The following is an 18,902-nucleotide window of genomic DNA, read 5'->3' on the forward strand; positions in this document are numbered from 1 at the left end:
GAGTACAACATTACAGTACCACCAGCTGACAGATTAGAAATAATTTTTTTTTAAAAAAAAAAAATTGTGGTAGATAAACAAAGAATGGTCGGGTTAATCATTAAAGAATAAAAGATTATTTAATAATAACTTTTGACCTAAAATCTTGAAGTATTTAGTATGCGATTAGTACGACGTTGCTGCATTATCAAGCACGTGTAGCAATCTCATTGCGATCAGATGTTATCATGCTGGTCCTAAAAACAAAAAACCACATCCGCCTCGTAGTATAGCATTTTTTTTTACTGACACGCATTTCTTTATTGAAGTAAAATATATAAAATTACAAGCATCACATAAATACTTAGACCAAACATATGATTGATCGGATACGTAACGAATCTTAATGTTCAGTCTACAGCGGTGAAATTAGTGATGAAAAGAAATAGCTACACTCTTTAGAAAAAAAAAATATACAAATAAGAAAAAAGAAAATTTTATATGGACTATTTTTCGTTAATTAATCCCTCCATCCGGTAATTTTTTTCTTGAAACCTCTATACTGTCCTGCAAAAATATCCTCCTTTTCATCATATCTTTTATTCCATCTTTGACTATTTCTTTACCCTTATCATTTTTATTTGCTGTTCCATACTTTGAATCGCAACCTTTATGTCCATTCTCTCCATTTTGTCGTGTACGAATTTATAGTTAGCGAAAAATTCGTCTTGTAGAATAGCCAATCATATCGAATTTCTTATTTAGGTATACCAAATAATATGATTTTTAGAAGTGAATTGGTTAATATTTCTTCACTTGGTAATTGTATCATTACTACTCATCAGAGGACGGCAGGGTAGCTTCGGCTTAATACATTCAATTGGCAGGATATCTTATTACAATCGCAGGTAAAGGAGCATCAATGTTATTATATTGCATAAGTAGATGTTGAATTATAATGTATTTATTTATTCTATTAACCTAATTGATTGCATCTGGTTTACCGGTTTTTATTAGCAGAAAGTATAGTTTCATTTATAATAAATCAATCTTGCAAAATTGGACCATTTATAATAAGCACGACGTAAATAGATTACTATATAATATATATCGTACCCCTGCAAATTGTTTTTGATAAAGTACCCTGGTATCAATTAGTGATTAACTCCAACTTTTTTCTTTAATATTCGAAAGAAAAATACGATTTCATTAAAAAAAAAAATAACAATATAATTAATGAATTAAAAACTTCTTTGATTTATTGAATTTTTGAAGAATTGGTTGTTAAATTACATAATTTTTTACATTTTTTTTTCAAAAAAAAAATAAAAAAATAATAATTGGATTGAAAGTGTTTCATAATTATACAAAAAAAAAATTGTTAATGAAATTTCATATGAAAATAAAGAAAAAAAAATAATAACAAAAAAAAAACCAAAAATTTAATGACGTTGAATTCGAAACTTTCCAGGATATTTTAATGATACCATAGGATACACTTTTGGTGGAAGATTCGTCCAAGAACAAACCGTAGGAAATTTTTTACCATTAATAGAGAATGCGCAAGTTCTATTATCCATATTTAAATGAACGGTGATTATATCTCCTTCACCAAAAGTCGTACCATAATTTATGCAATGATTATTATTATAACATAGTCCATTTGATCCAAAGACCCAACCACTTGCTTGAACTCCAACAAAACATTCATAATTAAATTCTTCTGATGAACAAATTCCTATCCAAGCATAGGTGCAACTTTTTTCAATAATAACATCCCATTCATAAATACCTAAATCAAATATTTCGATGCTCGCTCTAACATTTTGATGTGTCAAACATCCTCTTATAGCCCTAACTACTGCACCATTCCTTTCAACAGATAATTGAGAACCACTAGCTTGTTTATCCCAGACATATCCTGATTTATCATCCGTGTAAGGAATCCCTCTAGTAGCGGGCAAATTTTTATTTTTAATTAAAAAGCGATAAGCGTTAATAATCACATCAACAGGAACTATTTCTAATGGATCAATAATTTCTTTTAAAATTTTTCCATCAATACGTCTAAAATCAATGAGATCAACTAAATTCGTCAATAATTCAGCAATCTTTGAACGATTAATAATAAATTCACCATCATATATTTTTGAATCTATTTTTCTAGGACAACCCATCTTTTCTAAAGTTGGTAATCTAATCTTAAGTGAAGTTGCAGCATCATTTGAGATTTGATACGCCGCACGGATTGCTCCAAATCTTAAAACCTCATATTCAGGTGTAGCGAAAGGTTTCTCTTTATTAAAAGTGTATGATAATAAATATTGAAATGCTTCAAATGAAAGTCTACTATAATCGATAGTATTTAATGAAATTTTAGCAACAGATTCTGTTAATAACGAAAGAAAAGAATTTTCTGCAGACTCAGACATCTTTTCAATAGATTCAGATAACAATTCTGGTACGACACCATAATATCGTTGATTTAAAGATTCCTTAAGAGTTTCAACAATAGAATCTTGAAGATCAGGAAGTTGAAGATAATCAGCCGCATGATAAGTTCCAACAATATTATCACTTGTTAATAAATCACCAACATTGCGTCCAGTATATAAAAATTCCATGACAACTTTCATAGATGATGAATTAATTTCCGGAAAAAAAATTTGTTTTTCATAACTCTCTTTCATTCCATTATAAAGCATTCTATCAAACACTTCAGACCTAGAAGCAAGAATTGCTTTACATCCATAAATTTTAACACCATCTTCACATATAATTTCAATGTCACTATATTTTGAATTATCAATTAACATACTCAGATCTTTAACTAATGAATGTCCTCGCGTCATTTTTGGAAAGAAATTTTTTTGTTAATAAAATAATGAAGTAATATAATAACTTGACAAAAAAAATAAAAAATAATAAAATACTCTTTGGGTATTTATTCCAATTTATGATCTTATTTTGATATCCAGGTAAAAAAAATATGTTCAATTTAGGGAGACCACTCTTTAATATAGCTTTACAGGTAAGTTACACTACAGGAAATATAAATGGCGGCGTCGATCACAAAAATCTTCTATATCGCATGATAAAGATAATTTACCGAATATTCACATGATTACTGCACAAAAAATTAGAGACAAAGAAAAGAATAAATTTACTCTGCGTAATTTACTATTTATTTCATCATAAGTATTTCAAAATCGAAAATTTCACGAAACGCGAAAAAATTTGTGCATTAATATAAGTAACAAATTCGGACGATAATTCCTTTTTTCATGAACGGTAACTCAATGATTTTCTTGAAAATTTCCTAATTTAAACTAATGAAATCAGTCGGTATAAATATAAATAAAATAACCGTTCACTTGATAATATTCTTTTTTTGGAGACTTTGGGAAATGTTTTACTTTAGACAGCATGATTGTGATTGACACGTTACATTAGTGCGGCTGAAAAAATAATTTTGCCCAATCTGGTTAGCTAATTTAAAGATTATCTTTGTATTACTAAGTTGTTTGATCATCAGTTAATTTAAAATATAACTCTTATTCGTGATTAAAATGATGATTCTAGTTAATTCATAAGACCTATATTTATTTTTAATTTCTAAAGAACGAATCGATTTTGTTCCTGAATAAATTAATTTATTATTTGTACAAAAAGACTATAACAGAAGGTCTCAAAAATTATCGGATCTAATTATTTATCCGAAATTCGATACCTGCTGCATTAACTTCTGATATCATACTTAGTTATCATTAATTGAATCTAACCGATTAAGGATATCATGTTACACGTAATTGAATAATATTGAAGGGTGATGTAGGTCGTAGATGTTAAGGAACGGAAATGGTTTATGAAACTATTATTATTATTATTTTATTATATTTTAACAATAATCACGAATTAAAAAATTTAAGATATTATATTATTTTTAAATATCTTAGCAGAATTTGTCTAAACTATTGAAATTCGCCATATAAAACTAGTCACCGCGATTAGACACTCTTTTTGTTGCTGCAGAAATTAGAAGCCTCATTTTTTATTCGGTAAATATAAAGATCATCAAGATCATCTACAAAACTGGCTGGAATTAAAACATTTGGGCTGAAATTAAGTAAATCATTAATATATCATGAATATCGACTATTCTGCGGAATACGTTGGAAATAAAACGCAATCTTCAAAAATTTAGAAAACGGGAAATTTCGGGTTTATACATGCATCAGGGGGCTATTATTACGTAATAATACGCGTATTAGGATATGTATAAATCAAATTTCTTCTCTCAACCATCTCACCCTTCTTCCGCTCTCCTCCGCTCGGATAAATTTTACGCAAACTTTTTTTTCTTTTTTTTCACATTACTCTTTCCTTTTCTTTTTCTATTTGTCTTATTTTGAACGATAAAATGGCAAAGGGATATTCGTTAGCAACTGATTTGAGATTGTTAATAAACAACCCAAACTATAGTGATATCACTATTGTATGCGAAGATGGAAGCTTTTACGCGTGTAAGGCAATTTTGGCGGCAAGATGTGAAGTGTTTAATGGTTTTATTTATAATGGGATGAAAGAAACTTATGAAAATCAGATACGTTTTCCTGAGATAAAATCAATTGCCATGAAAATTATACTCAATTATATATATACCGGATTTTGTACAGCTGAAGAATTGAAAAATGATACTATTATCGATATTTACCATGCAGCAGATTATTTCCAATTAAAGAATCTTTCGGATTATATTATTAGAGTAATTGGATTTTTTTTGAAACCATCGGCAGAATCAAATGTTCCAGAATTATTATCAAGGGCTCTTGTCAAATTGTCACCATCGGAAGAAAATTCTCTTCTTCAAATATTGGCCGAATATGTATCATCAATGCCCTTGAACACTATTGAATATAATCAACTATCCTTCCCTGCTTTAAAATTTCTTTTATCATATGTAAGAGGGAAAGGAAAATCCTTGCCAGCGACGGAATATGAAGTATTTCGATTTGTGATCATCCATGTAGCACACCAAATTTCAAAGGATGCAGTAGAAATGCTTGAAAATTATTTACCTACTATGGATAAAATAGATCAAATACAAGATTCGAATATCATCGTACAAAATACAGAATTTCACCTTTTTCGTCCACAATTAACTGAAATCTTAACTCCTCTACTTGAATTTATTGATATTAGACGTATAGATGGAAAAATTTTGACAGATGTTCTAGAACCATTGGATATTATTACTCCTGAAAAGATAGTTGACGCCTATAGATTTTACGCTAGAAATCATCTTAGTTTACCTTCTTCATTTACAACTGAAACTCCCGTTTCCTTTAAACAAAATAATTTGTCTCCTGTTACCGCCAATCAAAATAATTTTTTTCCCACTTCTGAAACTTTAACTCCGGATAACTTGCGCTCCCCTATTGTTAATTCTCCACCTTTAATTAGTAAATTAAACTTTATTTGGGATGAGTCAGCATGTGGATCAGACCTTGTAATTGAAAAGACTGGATCTACTGTGAGAGCATTGAGTAGTTGTAAATCAACAGAAAATGTTAAAGGAAAAATTTTAATTAATGATAAAGGTATATATGAGTGGAATCTAATCGTTGATAAAGGATGCAAAAAAATGTATATTGGTATTTGTGCGGGTAAAAGTTTTGATGTAGAAAGTTTTGCAGGTTATCAAAGGAATGGATGGGTTTTCGCTTCAAGTGGGCTTTATTGGAACGATAGTAAATTCAAGCGTGGTGAAGCGACTTATGCGGAGGGTGATAAGATAACCGTTCATTTGAATATGAATGAAAAAACTTTAGCGTTCTCAATCAATGATAAAAGGTATCCAGAAATTTCCACGTGGAGGAAACTTCCATCAAAAATTTACCCTGTCGTATCATTATCATATCCAGGACAAATTCGAATTCAACCTCATTAGTAATGTTTAATAGTGATATTTAGCGAGATTTAATTGAATGATTTTATTATGTAATGATGATATACAATTTTTTGTCAAATGTGTGATTCATTTGAGCAGTTCTCAATAAAGAAAGAAAATTTTATAATTCAGAAGTAATAATAATTATTTGAAATTTACCATATATTATTTTATGAATATATAATACCTATGCTGTATATATAGTGTCGATCGGAATTATTAACCTTTTTTAGCGAAGGAAATGATCACGAGAAAACGGAATATTTATTATTTTACGTAATCAATTCTCGTTGTTTGGTAGTAATAGGAAACTATTCCATGCAGGATATAATCACAAAGTATTAACTGTCAATGATATTGAACAAAATATGCAATTAAATGATTAATGACATGTTTTCATTTGTAAACACTGCGCCATTCTGGTAGCAAATCGTAGAATACAATAAGAATTGAATTCGACTGCATCGGTGTAACATTCACGCCTATATTTACATCAAATTTATGTTTTTTGTTACCCAAGAATGAAGAGAAGGATGTAAAAAATATTACTTATTCGATGGTTGAAGTTAACAACCTATCGAATAACTTTTATCGTTAGCATCATCTTTAAGGTATGAGATCTCTTCTTAGCTTTAGGAATTACTATCCATTTAAAGTAATTATAATTATTGAAAGAGCATTTTGGATAATATATATTGAGAACATGATCGTGTAATGAAATAAATCTTTCCGCTTTATTATAACGAACTTTATATTATCAATAGATCATGTGAATTTTATTTCTTGAAATCTGTGCGACTTTTACTTATCCCAAATAATCGGTACCATTTGTGTTGAGAGCCTAGAACGCAAATGGTTAATATTCTAAATTTCTAAAAATAGAAAATTAATAAATGCTCGGATTAAAGTTCAATCGGTACAAAAAAGGGGTAAAATCAAAGAACATTGATAATGCCAAGAAAAGATTTACGATTGTTTTTACAGTAACATGTAAAAGATAAAGACCTTTAATATTATTGTAATCTATATATCATAAAATAGATTAACCTGTGAAGTATGAAAATCTCTCCTTTTTTCATATTGACAAAATATCGTTGAACTTATTATCCATCGAATTTTTTTCGATTGGGATTCTATTGATAATAATTTTCCAATTGAATTGATTAAAATTCTTAATAAGAATTTTTCATTGTATGAATAATAATATGGTTTGCGAAAGAAATTTCTAAACAAATACTGCGTAACTTTCTTTAATTATGCGCAGTTACAGCGTATTTTCGACTTAACCATTTACGGCAAACGGCGTATGGCTATTATAATGCATAAGTCTGATTTGGTAACGATTACCGATTTGTGGCAAAAAAAAAAAATTTATATAAATGTGTGTAGCTAATTTTCTTTTTTAAACACAAAATATAATTTAAGTAAACAGATATGGATATAATGGAATCATTAGAGACAATACCGTCCGTAGTAGTAGTTTCACTAAGTTCAATAATTTTATTCTTTCAGGGGATTAGTAGTTGCAAACCCTGTGGATATCAAGAACTATCAAGCAAAGATACAGGTGATATTCCAATTGGTAGTACACGTTTTTCAACCGTAAAAAGGGATGTAGCAAAGATCGTAATTATCCTTTTACAAATTGGACTATTTGGATTTTTATTTTATTTGAGATATATACGAAATGAAAATGAACAAAATGAATACAGTATTTTGTTAAATATTGCATTAATGATTTGCTGGGTAAGGAAAAAAAAATTAATCTTTAATTGACTTGATCTGCTTTATTTATTAATTAATTATTAATTATTTTCTTTTTTTAGTCATATGCTTTGATTTTAACAGTAATTGGTATAACATCAGGTTCAAGAAAATGGGGATGGATTATAAATTTCCATCTGACAGCATTTTATTTAACTGCAGTATTTTGTTCTTTATTACAAATTCGTTCCGCTTTATACTCTCACTCTAATTCTGTAAACTTTTCTAAAATAAAACGAATTGAAGTTTTAATTTCCTTAGCAAATTTCATTTTATCTCTTATAATAACAATAGTTTCTATTACAACTCCTCGAGGTCCTCCATTAATAAATAATAATAGACCAGTTTATGCAACCGAGTATTGTTCATTATGGGATTTTATTATGTTCAACATAGTAGATCTATTAATGAAAAAGGCCTATTATCAATCTTCACTCAGTGATTCTGATTTTGATCAATTACCTTATTCGTTAAGAACCTCTCCATTGTACAATTACTTTAAAAGACGGCGGGATCGTTCTCTGTTATATCGAATAGTAGAAGCAAATAAGAAAGTTATTTTAATTCAATTATTATTCACCGTAATTACGGGAATACTTTATTATGCTCCTTTTGCATTCCTTTATCGATTTATCGAATTTATTCAAAATTATCAATATGGAGAAAAGTTAGAATGGGGTATTATTTATATACTTGCAATGTTTCTTTCAAATGTGATCTTACAATTATCAGTAGCACAAGTTTGGTATTGGTCTTCATGCGTATTACAAGTTGTTGTAAAAGCACAACTTAATTCTGAAATTTATTCAAAATCTTTGAAAAGATATGATTCTACTATTACTTCGTTTGATGATGATGATGATGATGATGACGAAAAGGAAGACGAGAATTCCGGAAAAGATAATGAAGATGCGGATGATGAAGATCAAAATAATCAAAATAGCACTGTTGGAAAAATTACAAACTTAATGGCAGTAGATTCTAATAGAATATCAGAATTTGCAACTTGGTGGAGTAGCATCGTTGATTGCCCTATCGAGTTGGGTGTGGGATTTTATTTTTTGTATCAATTATTAGGTAGTAGTTGTTTATATGGACTATTAGTGATGGTTTTAATATTACCAATTAATCATAAAACCGCAAAAAGTTATAACATAACTCAGGATAAATTAATGAAAGCAAGGGACAAAAGAGTTAATTTGATGAATGAGGTAGGTAAAAAAATTTTTTTCCGGCGTTTTTTTGGTAAAAAATTGACATTAATTCTTATTTGTAATAGGTATTGCAAGGAATTCGTATGGTTAAATTTTATGCGTGGGAAAAAAATTGGGAAAATCGTATATTAGGTATACTATTGAATGAATGAAATTAATTGATCTTATTTATTTAAACGAATATACGAGTATCTCTGTTTATTTATAATGTTTCTCTTTATTTAGATTCGCGTAATTCAGAGCTCAAACAACTTCGTAGTACTTATATTCAACTGACATTATTCGATTTAGTATGGATCGTTTCTCCTGTGCTAGTAACAATTGTATCGTTTTACATTTTCACCAAAGTTCAAGGAAACGAATTAACAGCATCAATAGCTTTTACCTCTTTGTCAATATTCTTTGAATTAAGATTTGCTCTTAATATATTGCCCGAAGTATTTATGGATGGTTCACAGGCTTATGTTAGTTTAAAGAGAATTGAAAATTTTTTGAATGAGGATGAAATTACTGATTCAGAATTAGAGAATGGAGATAATTCATTAGGACGAGGGAGTAAAATTGCTTTTGAGAATGCTACTATTACTTGGAATAGACTTGGTGATGAAAAAATTAATGCCGAAGAACAAGAATTTAAAATGAGAAATTTAAATTTAGATTTTCCCATTGGAAAATTAAGTATAATATGTAAGTTTTATCTTCTTGATTTGAAGGAGTTTTTGGAATTGAATCTTTTGAATAATTATTTATTTTTTTCTATTAAATTAGGTGGACCAACAGGATCAGGAAAGGTGAATATTATGAAAAATAATTCGAATTTTTATGTAGATACAATTTTTAAATTTTTTTTTTTTACTTAGACTCTATTATTAATGTCACTACTTGGAGGTAAGTTTCTGATTCGATCATATAAAGTTGTCTCTCTATAATGTTGATCTAGAATTATAATGATTAGATATGTCACATTAATACGATGTGACTATAATCATTATAGAGATCAACGATTAGTTATATCAATGTATATTTCAAAGTATTAACGTGTTTTTAATTTTTAAAAGAAACTAACGTGATAAGTGGAAGAGTATATTGTCCAAAGTCTCCAGCAGATCTAGTAACCTATGATCTTAATCCATCGAATTGGATATTGTCAAATAGTGTTGCATTGGTTTCTCAACAAGCTTGGCTTCAGAATGCTTCCATTAGGTCAAATATTATTTTTGGTCTACCTTATGATGAAGAAAGATATGAGGCTGTGATAAAAATGTGTTCCCTAGAAATAGATTTGGAAATTTTTGAAGATGGTGATATGACAGAGATTGGAGAGAAAGGAATTACTCTTTCAGGAGGACAAAAGCAAAGAATTTCTCTAGCAAGGTTTCTCTATTTTCCTTTAAATAAATATTTATATTAAGTTGGTGTCTAACATTTTTATTTGAAATTGAATCACGATTAGAGCGGTTTATTCTAGAGCACAGCTTATCTTGATGGACGATGTTTTAAGTGCAGTTGACACACATACTGCTAGGCATTTAATGAATAATTGTATATTGGGTGATTTTATGAAAGGACGAACGATTATTTTAGTTACGCATCACATAAGATTAGGTTTGAGTGGAGCTTCTTACTTGGTAACATTTCGAACACTACGTTTTATTCAAAAAATTCTCGATCATAGGTTAATTGCTTTTCATTTAAATCAGGTTTCCGTAGATAATGGTAAAATAACAGTATCAGGAGCGATAAGCGACTTGAAGAGTTCTGGTAAATTAAGTACAATATTAGAAGAAGCTGATAGTAGGTCTGAAGATGTTAAAGATTCAGCAGAATTAGCAGCAGAAAAAGTAGCAAAAGATGACGCAGATAAAGCAAAATTCCATCATGTAGTTGGAGCTTCAACTGCATCAACTTCTACAGCCGTAGAAAACGTTGAAAATGAAGTTAATTTAAGTGATGTGCAAAAAGCAAAAAAGAAAAATTTCAAAAAACCTAAGATTCTCGTTGAAGAAGAAGGTATTATTACATGACGAAGTAAATTTTTTTCTGTTGAGAAATTATTACTAATCTTAGAAAATTATTAATTTATTATTTAAGCACGTCCGACTGGAGCTGTTAGATTAAGGATATATAAGACTTATGTCCGTGCTAATGGATATGTAATATTCTGGTCTTTAGTCGTAATAATTTATATTGTAACTAGGACGACTCAGATCATGGAAAGCTGGTGGCTAAAAGTATGGTCAAATGCAAATTTAGAAAATGATATCAGTAACAATTATACATCAATATATGAGATTTCCCCTTTTTTGACTTCAATAAATATAGCAACAATTTCACAAATTTTTACTCCAACTTATTTATTAAATCAACAAATCGAAAGGATTTTATCAGCAAGTATTCTTCCATTTAATTATGATGATGATAATCAAGAACATACTGAAGAACATAGTATAGATTATTATTTGAACATTTATATATTAATTACATTGATATCTAGTCTTTTTGGAGTTGCAAGATTTATCATACTTTATTATGGGAGTTTAAAAGCTTCAAAAAAATTACATAAAACTTTGCTTCATCAAGTCCTTAGAGCTCCGCTTAGATTTTTCGATACTACACCTGTTGGAAGAATCCTTAATAGATTCAGCAAGGATTTTGAAACTATTGACAGTAAAATATCAGGTATAAATTTAAAAGATATTTTGATGGTTTTATTTTAAATTTTGAAAAGTTTTAATATTGTGGCTTTATTTAGGTGAACTTGCTTGGGTTTTATCTAATGTAAGCAAAATTATTTGTGGTTTTTATTTAATTTCCCTGACTAATAAATATTCTTTCTTATTCATTATAGATCCTTACGACAATTACTATTACATTTGTGATAACAGCCATCACAAAAGGTATTTCCATTCATACATTTTATAATTATGATATTTTTATGTACTAAAATTATTGTTATGTTTAGAATTTATTGTCGCTGCCATTATAGCTGGTATGTATTCTAATAAAATCACTTGATGCATGTATTTTTATATCATCTTTTAACTTGTTACGCATTGTATTCTACTAGGCGTTATTTACGTGATAGTTGGAATATTATACCTTAATGCTTCTCGAGAGTGTAAAAGATTGGATTCTGTGACAAGGTCACCTTTGTATTCACATTTTACGGAAACTTTGATGTAAGAATAATTAGCCTAAATATGTAGCTTAAAATGACTTCTTAACTTATTATCAATATTATTTTTAGAGGAATTACAACAATCAGAGCATATGGCGCTACGAAGCGATTTATGCAAGATACATTTGATAAGTATGTTATCGCTAAAGTTCTATTAAATCTAATAACAAAACTTATATTATATACTAAATTCGATTTTTAAATTAAGGATTGATACAAATCATCGAGCGTGTTTTAATATGTGGATTGCCAATAGATGGTTATCAATCCGTTACAATTTATCTGGTGCAGTTTTATCTTTCTTTGCTGGCATATTTTTACTTTACAATATAGACACAATAGATTCAGGTTTAGCAGGATTGTCATTATCATTTGCAATAAACTTCTCAGAAATAATTATGTGGACAATAAGAAGATATTCTTTATTAGAAATGAGTTTTAATGCTGTTGAAAGAGTGTGCGAATTTTCAGAATTGCCACAAGAAGCTCATGCCAAAATATTTCCGGGACCTCCAGCTGCCTGGCCATATGAAGGAAAAATTAAAGTAGAAAATTTAGAAGTTAAATATGCAGAAGATTTAGAACCAGTATTACATCATATTAGTTTTAGTGTTAAAGGAGGTGAGAAAGTCGGAATCGTAGGAAGGTAAACAATTTTTTATTTTTTCTTAAAAAAGTCTGATACGGTTATTTAGATGATAACGTATTTTTTTTTCTTGATAATTTATGTGATAGGACGGGATCAGGAAAATCAACGATAGCATTATCATTATTTAGATTTGTTGAACCATCCAATGGAAAAATATCAATTGATGATATTGATATTAGCTCAATTGGACTTGAAGATTTAAGATCAAAAATTACAATTATACCACAAGATCCTATACTTTTTAGCGGTAAAAACATATTGGTTAACGAGATTCTTTTATTTACACATTATATTAATTAAATTTTTTTACTTAATTATTCATAGGAACAATCCGTTCGAATTTAGATGTATTATCAGAATATGAAGATTTTGAAATTTTATCTTCATTGAAACGTGTTCATTTAATACCGTCCGACGTAGAACAAATTATTGCTTCAGATACTTCATCATTTAGAACATTGGATAGGAGAGGAAGTGTGGGTGGTAAAAGTTTAGCGAGTAGGAGAGGAAGTAGAGGTTCAAATGTGTACGATAACGTAAACGTATTTAAGGATTTGGATACACCTGTAAGTGAAGGTGGTAGAAACTTTAGTCAAGGACAAAGGCAATTATTGTGTTTGGCTAGAGCTTTATTGAGAAGCAGTAAAGTGATTTTAATGGATGAAGCTACTGCAAGGTAATTTATACATACAAAATTTTGATATTATTATTTACTATTATAAAAAGTTTGAATTATTTATTTATATTATGATTGTTTTATTAGTATCGATTTCGCTACTGATGAAAAGATACAACAGATGATCAGAACCGAATTCATAGATTGTACTATTATGTGTATTGCACATCGATTGAGAACCATTATTGATTATGATAGGATATTAGTACTTGGTAAGAAAACCTTATGCTTAACTTTTATAATAATACATTCAATATTTTATTTTTATTTTATTTATCTCTTTTCTATTATTAAATTTTACAGATCAAGGTAATATAATAGAATTTGATAGTCCTCATAATCTAATAACAAATCATGAATCTTTATTCTATAAAATGTGTCAAAATTCCGGTGAATTTGATCAATTAATGTCTTTAGCTTTAAAGAAAGGCAATAAAGACGTTTAGAATTTATACATATAAGGATTTTTAATATAATTTACTTAGATTAATCTTAATCAGATAATGAAATAATATAACATAAGGGAGAGTAATTGACTTTGTGTAGTGTAGTTAGTGGCTTTAAAATGATTTGAGATTAATGTGATAATATGTAACACACGTTTTTTATTTGATTGAATAAAAAATTTTTGGGTCCAATAATCTAATGATTCCCTTAAACATAACTAATAATACATCGAAAAATAAAAATTATTAAATAGCGTTAAAATGGGTTTGCAGGGGTAAGTGTAGGCAGGAGGATGTATTCGATCCTCTATCTTAAGTCTGGTAAGGTTGGGATAAAGGTATTATAACGTATTATAACGGAATTCATCTAGCATCACGTCTTGGGAACTCTGCTAGTTTACAAGACCAGTGATACCAGACGGTTCTAGGTAGTTTTAACGGGCAATTTTGCTAGGTAAACTATTTCTATTGCTCGAGGAAATGCCTAAAGAGAAAAGCCAGTGGAACTCGTTATATCGTTCCCTCAAGGACAAGGTTACCAGCGATACAATCGAGATTCATGAAAAGTATAAGACCCCTACACAGTAATAAGAACGTCATGTCGACCTAAGAAATAAATCTTTCAATCACAGGCAGAGTAAAAATGAAGTGATTCCCGTCGTGACTATATTATTTTTTTATCTCTTGCTAACTACGGAATTTGTGCTACAGATCTGAAATTCTTTCATCTCGAAAAAATTCTCTCGTGGAACTTAACCCTTTATATGATCTAGATTTGACTGGAGAGATATAGATAAGTGAGAATTTATAACGGGTGGATAATTTTTTCGAAAGTCTGATGTTTATGTACTTATCTTCCGACAGATCTGGGCAATGATTAAGAATATCCAGGAACTTTGGTGCAACCACGTTAAGTATACGTGGATGACTACCGGGAGGAGAGATATAAAGCCTTAGGAGTCGTAATGGAACGCTCCAGTCCGTCCTTAAAAGGACCTATTGCCGAAGCAAAGACCATAAACAGTACAGAGTCTGCCTCCCCGGTGTTTAGTGCGCGTTCATATTTTAATTCAAAGAAACAGTATCATGGTGCAACCACGTTAAGTACGCGTGGATGACTACCGGGAGGAGAGATATAAAGCCTTAGGAGTCATAATGGAACGCCCAGTCCATCCTTAAAAGGATCTATTGCCGAAGCAAAGACCATAAGCAATACAGGGTCTGCCTCCCCGGTGTTTAATGCGCGTTCATATTTTTTAATCTTCAAATAAAATATATTGTTAATATATTGTTAATATATTGAATTAAAAATTTATTATTACTTTATCAATTAAATATATTTATTATACCTTTTCCATGAGTTCTGATGTAATATTTTTTGAGCAATCTAAGTTTTTCAGAATCACAGATATATTTTGATCCTTTCTTTTCCAATTAATTTTAAAGAAACAGTATCATGGTGCAACTACGTTAGGTATACGTGGATGTCTGCCGGGAGGAGAGATATAAAGCCTTAGGAGTCATAATGGAACGCCCCAGTCCATCCTTAAAAGGACCTATTGCCGAAGCAAAGACTATAAGCAATACAGGGTCTGCCTCCCGCGGTGTTTAGTGCGCGTTCATATTTTAATTCAAAGAAACAGTATCATAATGCAACCACGTTAAGTACGCGTGGGAGGAGAGAGATAAAGCCTAATGGAAACGCCCCAGTCCATCCTTAAAAGGACCTATTGTCGAAGCAAAGACCATAGGCAATACAGGGTCTGCCTCCCCGGTGTTTAATGCGCGTTCATATTTTTTAATCTTCAAATAAAATATATTGTTAATATATTGTTAATATATTGAATTAAAAATTTATTATTACTTTATCAATTAAATATATTTATTATACCTTTTCCATGAGTTCTGAAGTAATATTTTTTGAGCAATCTAAGTTTTTCAGAATCACAGATATATTTTGATCCTTTCTTTTCCAATTAATTTTAAAGAAACAGTATCATGGTGCAACCACGTTAAGTACGCGTGGATGACTACCGGGAGGAGAGATATAAAGCCTTAGGAGTCATAATGGAACGCCCAGTCCATCCTTAAAAGGATCTATTGCCGAAGCAAAGACTATAAGCAATACAGGGTCTGCCTCCCCGGTGTTTAGTGCGCGTTCATATTTTTGATTTAAAGAAACAGTATCATTGGTACAACTACGTTAGGTATACGTGGATGTATACCGGGAGGAGAGATATAAAGATTTAGGAGTCATATTGGAACGCTCCAGTCCATTCTTAAAAGGACCTATTGCCGAAGCAAAGACCGTAAGTAATACAGGGTCAGCCTCCCCGGTGTTGGTGAACGCGAAAGAAAAGAAGTAAGATCTATGAACATGAGTAGATTATAATCTACCAAATAAACCCATGTATCAAGACTGTGTTACACATCTACATATCATGAGTTGCAGTGTCGCACATGAGCAGAAAATCATTTATCATTAGCGGCACGTCACGACCGTCACAACGTCACGTTGTCGTCAAATAAAAGTTGGGCCTTAGAAAAATGACACTACATGCACGCGTCAACGTGTTCTCAGCTGTGCTCTATTCCTCATAAAGCTCACGAGTTTTTCCACGTAAATCCCTGCTCGAGGTGGCAATTGTGGCAATTTCGGTATTTCTCTAACAGCCAGAATCCTTGTTCCCAGTTTGCTAGCTCTCTAAGACATATCATGAATGAATGCGAAAACCCTTTGATTGCTAATGCTGCACAGAATAAGCTTAAAAATGTACAAAATGTTGCGAATTTGACGTGTTTTTTAAAGAACCAGTAACGTGTTTTAACTGAGGGTATACAAATACCTCACCGACTTCTGTTTCCTCTTCACATTAGATTAATAAAGAATCCCAACGGAAGCGTAAAGCTAAAGCTACTTCAAGATCCTTGAAAGAAAAGTCGAAGCGTCAAAGACTCAAACAAAAAGTTCTTCTTGAATCTCACCTCACAGCTCAATTAGAGGCCACTAGCAATGAAAAATTGGCTCTAAATCAAACACATCTCCAGTTTATCAAGCAAAATGTTAGTTAAGCTTAATCAATAATTTTAGTTTATTGATTACAAACACTAACTGACATTATTCTACACGTAAAAAAGGGTCCAATTATTTCTAACGAAACATCAGATGGTGTAAGTAAAGAACAAGATACATCCAATGAATCAGATGATGAAAGTGACGATGGATATAAAACTCCAACTCCAATATCGCAATATTCTTCTGGAGATTCATTCACCGAAAACGAAAAGATTATCATAACTAATATTCCTTCAAATTTATTACAATTAGGAAGTTTAGAATCTGATTTGTGTATAAATAATGTTAATATATCGGCAAAATTTAGAGCTTATATTAATGAAGCCATTTCACACGCTAATACTGATGGGCTATATGTTGAATCAAATACGCACGAGATTTTATCATTATCATCAATACTTGTCTTGATACCAAATTCTTATTCTACAAAAATGGTAGAAATATTTGGTTTGCAAGTACTTGCATCAATTCATCATGAATATACGCCGACATTATCTATATCATTGGATACAGAAATTGAGTGCATATATAGGAATGTTATTAAAACATGTTTGAAAGTTTCACGTAGCAATGCAATTGATCTTTTATGTACAAATCTTGCAAATAGAAATGAATTGAGGAATAATTTTGGGTTTTTAATGCTGGATTTGATAAGAACTCTACCAATCGATAAAATCAGGAATGAACCAAGTGAATTAACATTAATCACCAATTATTTAGACAGAATCATGAAAGATGCTTTTCATAACCCGGATAAATATATAGCTCAATGGCCAAATACGGCCCTAACGGAAAGTAGAATAAGAAAACTTGACGGATCAAGAACGAAACAGCCAGATTTTGTAGTAACGATGAAATATCAGTCTCAGACGACAAATATTATTTATGTCGGTGAAGTGTCTGGTCCATCCGAGAAAAACAGCGTATATAAAAACTGTCTTGATTTAATCAGGATAGGTGTGTTTATGAAAGATTGCATCGACTCAGCAATTTCGAGAGGAGCCGAGATAAAAATATTAGGATTTCAATGTATCGCATACAAAGTGGATTTCTATATTCTTGATTTAATAAGTGAAGGATTATATACGATGAATCATATAGCTCAAATTTCGATACCCGAGACAATAAAGGATCTATATATTTTTATAGAAGAGTTACACGTTCTATTAAATATACGAAATATTTTATTGGAATCTTATGATATCTTTATTGATAAACTTGAGAATCCGGGGTCAGCTCAGTTAGAATTAAAATCATCATTCAAAAAGAATACATTGGATACTCCTGAATTTAATAGGCTTGTTAGTAAAACTCGTTGTGTAAAAAGGGAATGCCCGTTTTGGTTTGGAAGATATTAATATTGGATAGTTTTACATTCGGCCTTAGGCATTACCATGAGGTCTTCAGGCGGGTGGAGATAATTGGCTCAATCATTAGTAAAATTCACGATACTTCAGTCTTGAATACAGAAGTTGTATGAGAAAGTATGAGGAAGTATGAGTTCAACTAAATTTCGTTAAGCATCACATTATATTAGTAATAATTTTCTTTTCAGGTAATTAACAAAATTTTGTTATGAATTGGATAACTACGCCACATGTAATAATTAGAATCACGTCATCTTTGAACTTTTTGTAAGAACTTTATTATTCATTTTACAATTATTAAATAAATTTAATTTTAGATTTGTTTTAAATTAGTATCCGTATCAAGTAATTTAACTTAAATTAAAAACCGGTTTCTGACCGAAAAATATTAGGCTATTCATACCCTTTTTTGCATATAATACGTATAATACGTTAGGAACCCGGAATTTTTTATTTTATTTTATTTTATTCATTTCAAAAAGAAAGAGTTTTCGCAATTTCATAGTGATCTATTTAAATGAACGTTTTAATAACGACGTTTTTAAACGAAATTCTCTGCGCCTTTGGAATTTTATCACGTGAATCAACACGTGTTACAAAATA

At 30.2% G+C, this 18,902-nt stretch overlaps 4 protein-coding genes across 4 annotated transcripts; 3 read left to right on the forward strand and 1 right to left on the reverse strand.

The window, feature by feature from the left end:
* Positions 1 to 1,421: 1,421 nt before the first annotated feature.
* Positions 1,422 to 2,831, reverse strand: OCT59_001045 (uncharacterized protein; the record flags this gene model as incomplete). The annotated part of the gene is made up of 1 exon (XM_025319649.2): positions 1,422 to 2,831. One exon carries the CDS (start codon positions 2,829 to 2,831, stop codon positions 1,422 to 1,424), a length of 1,410 nt encoding a protein of 469 aa, XP_025173293.1.
* A 1,446-nt stretch (positions 2,832 to 4,277) lies between these two features.
* On the forward strand, positions 4,278 to 6,006 carry OCT59_001046 (uncharacterized protein). The gene has a single exon (XM_025311277.2). The coding sequence runs from the start codon at positions 4,400 to 4,402 to the stop codon at positions 5,927 to 5,929; it is 1,530 nt and encodes a 509-aa protein (XP_025173294.1). The 5' UTR covers positions 4,278 to 4,399; the 3' UTR covers positions 5,930 to 6,006.
* A 1,357-nt stretch (positions 6,007 to 7,363) lies between these two features.
* OCT59_001047 (uncharacterized protein) lies at positions 7,364 to 13,856 on the forward strand (the record flags this gene model as incomplete). The annotated part of the gene is made up of 20 exons (XM_025327020.1): positions 7,364 to 7,675; positions 7,756 to 8,904; positions 8,973 to 9,039; positions 9,133 to 9,594; positions 9,676 to 9,698; positions 9,768 to 9,795; positions 9,966 to 10,281; positions 10,361 to 10,535; positions 10,608 to 10,917; positions 10,999 to 11,586; positions 11,660 to 11,685; positions 11,756 to 11,804; positions 11,870 to 11,896; positions 11,975 to 12,086; positions 12,155 to 12,217; positions 12,294 to 12,731; positions 12,821 to 12,981; positions 13,059 to 13,410; positions 13,498 to 13,622; positions 13,714 to 13,856. 20 exons carry the CDS (start codon positions 7,364 to 7,366, stop codon positions 13,854 to 13,856), a joined length of 4,926 nt encoding a protein of 1,641 aa, XP_025173295.1.
* Positions 13,857 to 16,572: 2,716 nt separating this feature from the next.
* On the forward strand, positions 16,573 to 18,585 carry OCT59_001048 (uncharacterized protein; the record flags this gene model as incomplete). Its single annotated transcript, XM_025319650.2, has 3 exons — positions 16,573 to 16,629; positions 16,734 to 16,919; positions 16,995 to 18,585. 3 exons carry the CDS (start codon positions 16,573 to 16,575, stop codon positions 18,288 to 18,290), a joined length of 1,539 nt encoding a protein of 512 aa, XP_025173296.2. The 3' UTR covers positions 18,291 to 18,585.
* Between the last annotated feature and the right edge of the window lie 317 nt (positions 18,586 to 18,902).

The sequence above is a fragment of the Rhizophagus irregularis genome, chromosome 1 (genome assembly GCF_026210795.1).
Source record: "Rhizophagus irregularis chromosome 1, complete sequence".
In the NCBI taxonomy this organism is placed as follows: domain Eukaryota; kingdom Fungi; phylum Glomeromycota; class Glomeromycetes; order Glomerales; family Glomeraceae; genus Rhizophagus; species Rhizophagus irregularis.